We start from the raw sequence: 7,500 nt of genomic DNA, 5'->3' as shown, positions 1-7,500 counted from the left end.
TCTATTCCACACTGCACTGCGTACAGTAGAGTTCAACGCAGCCTTTACGGCCGAGCATGTTTGTTCATCGGGTAACTGCCCCCTCCTAGGTGCCAGCCAGGGCCGTTAGACTCCCAGTCCCAGGACAGCTGGCGCTCGAAGGGGTTCGTTTTCCCAGAGTTCCTCAGCACGACGCTGACCCTGCAAAAGAATGGCGTCTGACATTCCTGCGCACTCCCGCTCTCATCTCAGCACAGTTGATTATTTTGGTACCCGGCAGAGACGCCTTCAAAGGGCCCTGTGCTGTTTGGTAATATTCTCTGAAATGCTGAACCGTGGCCTCCCCTGAGAGAGAAAGAAAGAAGGAGAGAGAGAAGAGAAAGAAAGAAAGAGAGAGAGAAAGAGAGAGAGAGAGAGAGAGAGAGAGTTTTTTTTTTTTAGATAGAGAGACAGACACCCAATTCACATTTTATGACTGGGTGTCTGATGCTCTCTCTTTTTCCCCCAGCTCATTACGACTGACAAGTCGCCTTGTTTTGGCGGGGTGCCAAATATAAATGTTTACAGATTAAAAAAAAGAACAGGATTCCTGGGGGCCACTGCTCTGATAATTGAATGTGCTTCACCCAAAGCGTTTTTGCTATTATTTCTCCGCTGAGTTTTCTGTCAGTGGTCCATAACCCCCCCCAAGCTGATTTATAGTCGCGAAGCGTCTGCTCAGATTGTCTCTGCTCCCCCCTCTCCACCCCCCCACCCCACCCCGTTAGCCATGTACTGTAGCACTCCAGACTCGCCGCAGCACGGCTTCGTCATGAGCCAGACGGGCGGCCACGTCAACAGCGTGGTGCGCTGGGCCTGCGACCGCGGCTACCGGCTCATCGGCAAGGGCTCGGCCACGTGCCGCAAGACGCCCTTCGGCCACCTCGCCTGGGACTCCTCGGTGCCCGCGTGCCAAGGTGAGTGACGGCTTTGCGTTGTGTTTGTGTCTGTGTCTGTGTGTGTCTGTGTGTGTGTGTGTGTACTCTCCCTCGTTTGCTGCCAGCCTCTGGACGGCGGCCAAGCCGCCAGGGGAAATCACTCGCCGCGACACTCAAGGTATTAGGTTTGGAACGCACCGTTCCCACTTGTGCTGAAGGCTGCTAGCAGGCCGATGTTATTTGCTGAAAGAAAATGAATGAGCTGTTGCTTATTAAAGCCTCTCAAGGGTTACTTGAGGGACCGGATTGTTTGTTGTTGTGTTTTTGGTTAGGGAAACGTATTGTCTTGCTGCCTGTAAGTAATTGTTATCAGCACATTGTAAATCTTGATTTGTGCACCACGTTTGGAGGACAGACTGAGTGAGCCACATTTGAGTGCTTTATCCAGGGAGCGTTACACAGGCAGAGGCCGTGGAGATCAATGGCCTTTTTCTGTTCTGTCTAATGAACAGCTTTTAAATGACAAAGGAGGCCGTTGGTGTCACATCCCTCATTAAAATGCTGGGGAACTGCAGAGCACTGCTGTGGTTGATTTATTTGATTAGGTTTTTTAAATGCCCAATAAGTGCCCATCTCATTATGCTGCGTGGCCATCTCTGTCCATACCACTTTTGAACGAACTCCAAAAACTCCAAGCTTTTTTTGTCCTAGTCCTGCTCAGTTGGAAAACATTTCTGCTGCGTTGGCTTCAGTGGATTCACACTGTTCTAAGGGGGGGAAAAAAAGAATATGGAGGTTGAGGTCAAATCCAAAGTGAAGAGTAAATGCAAAGGTCAGCGTTCGGTCAAGCGTAATGAGGTGGGCAAATTATTTGGAAGTTATTCTGTAAGCGGCTTGGAATTAAAGGCATTGGTGATGATGAGGGTCATCGCCGGGATCTGTGTGATCGCACCGAGACAGTGGCATCGATCCAGTCCGCCCTCGGCTACAACACCCCGAGCAAGTGGTGTTAGAACAGCTCACTCTAGGCAGTGCTCCATACTGCCTGAGGAGACTTAATAATTTTGTTCTCACTTCCTGTCAGACACTTGACTTGTATGGGCATGTAAATGTATCCTTTTATATCATTCAAACCACAGTGTTTGCCATAACATCTCCGATCGCTTTCTGGAAGGTTCTTTGCTGTGGAGAAGCTTGTCATTTGGAGTGCAATAACAGCACAGCAGCACAGAGATGTATGAACATGTCTTTATATTCCGAGGTACAAAGGCCTGGGATTTAAATGTTGTCAAAGGGCTCTGGTGTTCTCCGTGAGACCCAGACGAGCAAAAGGCTGATCTTGAATTACCCTTAGCCCTGTTCTGTCTGCCAGGCAGCCGAGTGTTGATACAGACAGGCAGTAGCGCAATCCTAAATCAACACGCGGGGAGGGAGTGTGTGAGCGCAGGGGAGGGAGTGTGAGCGCTCAGCCCCCGTAGGCGTAGCTGCTGAAGCTCTTCTAACAAACACTACTTGTTACTGAAAACACACACACACACATGCACACACATACATACACACACACACATACACACACGCATACACGAGCACACACACACACACACACACGCATACACACACACACACACACACACACACACGCATACACACACACATTCATTCACATTCACACCGCCGCGCCGCGCACACACACTGCCGCACACACACACACACACCCTCACACACCCACACACACACACATTCACACACACACACACATTCCCACACATTCACACATTCCTGCACACACACACACACACACACACACACACACACACACACACACACATTCATTCACACACACACACAGGCACACACAAAGGTAATGTTTACTCACACTGTGACACCCTTTCCACCCTTTCCACCCATGCCCCAATTACACCTTCCCCCTGCCCCCCTCCCCTCCTCCCCCTTCGACTCCTTGGCGCCTCTCACCCCAGCGGTGTCTTGCGGGATGCCGGCGGCGCCTGTCAGTGGAGGCGTGCTGGCAGCGGATTACTCGGCGGGCACCCGGGCGACCTACTTCTGCAACGAGGGCTTCCGCCTCTCCTCCAAAGAGGTGACCAGCACGGTGTGTCAGGCGGACGGACTGTGGAGCAACCATAACAAGATCCCGCGGTGCACAGGTGAGCCACTCCACCGTGTTTGCACGTGTGTGTGTGTGTGTGTGTGTGTGTGTGTGTGTGTGTGTGCGTGTGTGTGTGTTTGTGTGTGTGTTTGTGTTTGTACTTTTGCCATCTAAAGAAGGGAGTTCATTTGGCAGAACCACTGCCACCTCTAAGCACTGACACTATGGCCATTCAGTCTGTCAGAGACAGGATAGGCTCATTTTACAGATCACAGATACAGAGGTAAGATAAGGTTGATTTTAGAAATGCAAACTATGTATGAATCATTCACTAATCCATATACGTAATGTAGCATTCAATGCTTGGGGTAAAATATGCAGTTAATTTGAATGCAGAAGTCAGTGGTACTGTAAAATATGCAAAACAACATTATCCCTCTGTGCAGTTGTGTTTTAATGAATTGTCCCTTTGTAAATTACTCATACCTGTTAATGGAATAATTGAGGTTTGTTTTATAGCTGTCAAATTACAACATGTGCTAGTGATATAGAATAAAAGTCCTTTATAAGAGATTATTTCACGCTGTACATCCAATGTTTTTTTCTTCATAGTCAAACAACTACACACACAAACAGATCAATGCAGTTTTCATAAACATGTGGTCAGAATCAATGAAGTAATGCTACTGTATACACTTACATCTTTCAAGACTTATTCCACACATCAAGAAAGCTCTTTTGTAATCTCCTTGGTAAATGTTACAGTAGAATAAGGCTTTGAAAGACACACGGTTCCAGGAAGCGGCACTGCATTTGCATTGACTTCACATTTATTCATTTAGCTCAGGCTTTTATCCCGAGCAACTCACAAATGAAGACTGACATTCAAGCTGCAATGCGAATGGAGACCTCGGGGGCAACCATAAAGGCTATATATATATATGCCCCCAACGTTGTCTTCAAGGCAGCACTGCCTGGAAGGCACTAGGGTTAGGGTTAGGGTTAGGGTTGGGGGTAGGATTAGGATTAGCTGCCTTTAAGTCAGTGGTGGCAGCGCTGCCTGGAAGACGACGTTGGGGGCATAAAACACCATCGAGCGCTCTTGGAAGTGGCACTACTTGTATTGAAAGGAAAGGCACATGTTTAAGAAGAGGATGTGGCAGGCATGTGATGAGAGCGCATGATGTGTATTAAGAGAGGTGGTGTTGCACGTGTTGACGTGTCGTGCGCTGATGTGTTTCCCCTCCTGCAGTCATGGTGTGCCCCAGCATCGGCTCCTTCACCCTGGACCACGGCAAGTGGCGCATCGTCAACGGCTCACGCTACGAGTACGGCACCAAAGTGGCCTTCGCCTGCAACCCTGGCTACTACCGCCTGGGGCCGGCCCACATCCACTGCACCGCCAACGGCACCTGGAGCTGGCGCAACGAGAGGCCGCGCTGCAGGAGTGAGTTCTGTGTGTGTGTGTGTGTGTGTGTGTGTGTTTACGTGTGTGTTTACGTGTGTGTGTGTGTGTGTGTTTACGTGTGTGTGTGTCTGTGTCTGTGTCTGTGTGTGTGTGTGTGTGTGTGTGTGTGTCTGTGTCTGTGTCTGTGTCTGTGTGTGTGTGTGTGTGTGTGTGTGTGTATTTGTGTGTGCTTGGGCTTGGGCAGTGGTAAGGACAGGCTCACATGGCAAACGGGTGCAAAATCATTGCCTATGCCATCGGTTGCCATCGGTTGGCAAAGTGTGGGGAATAGAGACATGACAGGTGGGGCGTGACGAACAGGAGGCAAATGTGTCTTTTTGGCCAAGGAAGAGCATACATTTCAACACAAAACAGCCACACAAACATAAGAGTCATAAACAGGCCTACATATAAATGAACAAAACACAACAGCAGACTCAGGGGACTGAGACGGGAATGGTGAGGTGGAACCACAATGCGAAAATAATATTTTAACGTTTCCATTTTGCTGGGTTGATGGGGGTCAGGTGGGGCTTGATGACAAAGTGGGGAATGATTAGAAAAGTTGGAGTAGCACTAGCTTGGATTCTAGCACAGAAAGGGATAACAGACAGACAGGTGGTTTTTATGTACGATATGCTGATTACTGAGGAATCTCACGTCTCGGTACAAACAGCCAAAAACACAAAGCCCATCTGGGATGAATGCCTTGTCCCATCAGTGGTCGCTTGAGGTTGGCAGCGCTATCAGTATCATTTATCAGCTTTTGAGGTGCGATCAGGACAGTGATTTCAAAAGGATTCTGCTGTGTGAAAAGCAAAAACAAACCAAAGGTGCACCAACAAAAAAAAAACGGGGTGTCATCCGTAAAATGTGCAGAGATGACAAATGCCCCCGCTGCCACCCGCCTCTGAGATGGTTCAAGGCAGAGAATCGGACGGGGCGGCAATATAAGCACTTCATCACCCGGGCTATCACCGACAGGATCCTGTTCTCATCTCGGGCCCCGAAAAAAAAAAAAAAGAGGGCCCTGGCAATTCTGTAAAATGACAAATATCAAAGGACAGTGGCAAAGCACAGCTCAGCATGGGGACAAACACAGTGACTAAGGCTGTACGCAGCTACACAAACACTTAGGACAAGGCTGTGTGAGTGTGTCTCTGTGTGTGTGTGTGTGTGTGTGTGTGTCTCTGTGTGTGTGTGTGTGTGGGGGCGGGGGTTGGGGGGTTGTGTGTCCTATGGTGTGAAGAAGATAGAAGCCACGGTGTCACCTCCAAAAGTAATGAGCGCTCTTTTTCCCTAATCATCATCACATGACAGTGCCGTTTTTCTCTCTGCTGTGTTTTTGCCTGGCTGTGTTTGTGTGTGAGTGTGTGTGTGTGTATGTGAGTGTGTGTGTGTGTGTGTGTGTGTGTGTGTACGTCCCTAGGTTTTTTTTGTTGTTTTTTTTGTGGAGTGTGTCCCGGGGAGCAGAAGTGGGGGCCCCTTTAAATTGGGCGTAAATTACAGTTGTACCTTTGACTTTGCGGCGAACGCCGACTCATTCTTCGCTCTCTATTGCCTCTCGATCCGCAGTTATTTCATGCGGGGAGCTGCCCACGCCGTCTAATGGGAGGAAGATTGGAACGCAGATGACCTTCGGAGCCACGGCCATTTTCACTTGCAACTCGGGCTACATCCTCGTGGGTTCCACCGTCCGCGAGTGCTTGGCCTCAGGACTCTGGAGTGGACCCGAGACCCAGTGCCTCGGTACCGGAACACCCTCCCCCTCTCTCTTTGGCACTTAACTGAATTTCCACAGACAAAGTCAAAGTCAACTTATATTGTCAATTCAACTTTATTGCCAAATCATATGGAGGTTTGAAATTACATCTCTCTCAGGCCCCACAGTAGGGTAGGGTACATCCATAACACAATAATACAGTGACAATGTAAGAGATAAAAATCACAGCGCAAAAAAAAGTATTTAAAAAAGATGTCGAGTCGAGTTCTAGTTTCCGTTTTCACAGCGTCTTTGTGTGTAATTCTGCTCCTTGCCGAGGTTAGAAAAGAACATTATCAGGAAACTAAATGCAATGAGCCCCAGAGAGTGAGAGAGAAGGAGAGCTGGAGAGCTCCATTAATTCCCCTTAAAGCGGCTTCATGCCAGCGAGGCAGATGACGCTCCAGCCAAGTGTGAGACCTTCTCCCATCAAATGATCAGACCTCACAGTCACTTACTTCAGCAGCGCACACACACACACACACACACACACACACACACACACACACACACACACACACACACACACACACACACACTTTCAGGGAGGGCAGCGCATTTGTTATTTGTTCTGCCACGCTCTTTCGTTTTTTGAATGAGGTTGCAGTTTTGTTGGTGGCACATATTTGGCATCCTGTTATACCTGTCATGAGTATAAATGACTCTCACACTCACTCATGTGATAGCTGAGCACCTGCAGCAATTATGGATAGGGCTGTAGTCAACAAGATGGCAGTTGCTGAATCTCCCTACGCCACATGTAGCCTAGCATGCCATAAATTGATTGCCCATAAATCTATTTATAGTGGTTATCATTGCAGGTAATGTGTAAAAGAGCAGCGGCAGACTACTTATTACCTGTCCAAATAAGCCACAGCACATGTTTCCAGAAGCATCTGTAGACTTAGGTGGTTTTAAAATCGTTTTCATGTGCTTGTTACTTACTTTGTTTACTTGTGTCATCTTTTAATAAGCAATGTATGGTAGACCTTGAACACAGTGTACATACCAGCATATGTTACCATGGTAATTGGCATTCACACATTCAAAAGGGAAGTCTGATGTCTTTGTTGTTAATGTTTTTTGTTGGTGATGTCTATTGGTGATATTTTTCATATTAATGCCTTTGTGCGTAATGTGTTTCCTGTAGCCGGTCACTGTGGTATCCCGGAGCCCATTGTGAACGGTCAGGTGGTGGGCGAGAACTTTGGCTACCGGGACACGGTGGTGTACCAGTGCAGCGCCGGCTTCAGACTCCTGGGCTCGTCTGTCCGTATCTGCCAGCAGG

The 7,500-nt window shown here is 48.4% G+C and overlaps 1 protein-coding gene across 1 annotated transcript in view; it reads left to right on the top strand.

The window, feature by feature from the left end:
- Nucleotides 1-7,500, top strand: part of LOC125305730 (CUB and sushi domain-containing protein 3-like) — a gene marked incomplete at its 5' end in the record, with an annotated part of 171,404 nt that overhangs the window by 120,632 nt on the left and 43,272 nt on the right. The window contains 5 exon segments of the mRNA XM_048260650.1: nt 747-935; nt 2,876-3,061; nt 4,256-4,450; nt 6,026-6,199; nt 7,363-7,500. The exon segment at nt 7,363-7,500 is cut by the window's right edge and continues 36 nt beyond it. Coding sequence (XP_048116607.1) covers nt 747-935; nt 2,876-3,061; nt 4,256-4,450; nt 6,026-6,199; nt 7,363-7,500 — 882 coding nt within the window.

This window comes from Alosa alosa, chromosome 13 (assembly GCF_017589495.1).
Source record: "Alosa alosa isolate M-15738 ecotype Scorff River chromosome 13, AALO_Geno_1.1, whole genome shotgun sequence".
NCBI lineage: Eukaryota > Metazoa > Chordata > Actinopteri > Clupeiformes > Clupeidae > Alosa > Alosa alosa.
This window is presented reverse-complemented; position numbering and strand designations above follow the sequence as displayed.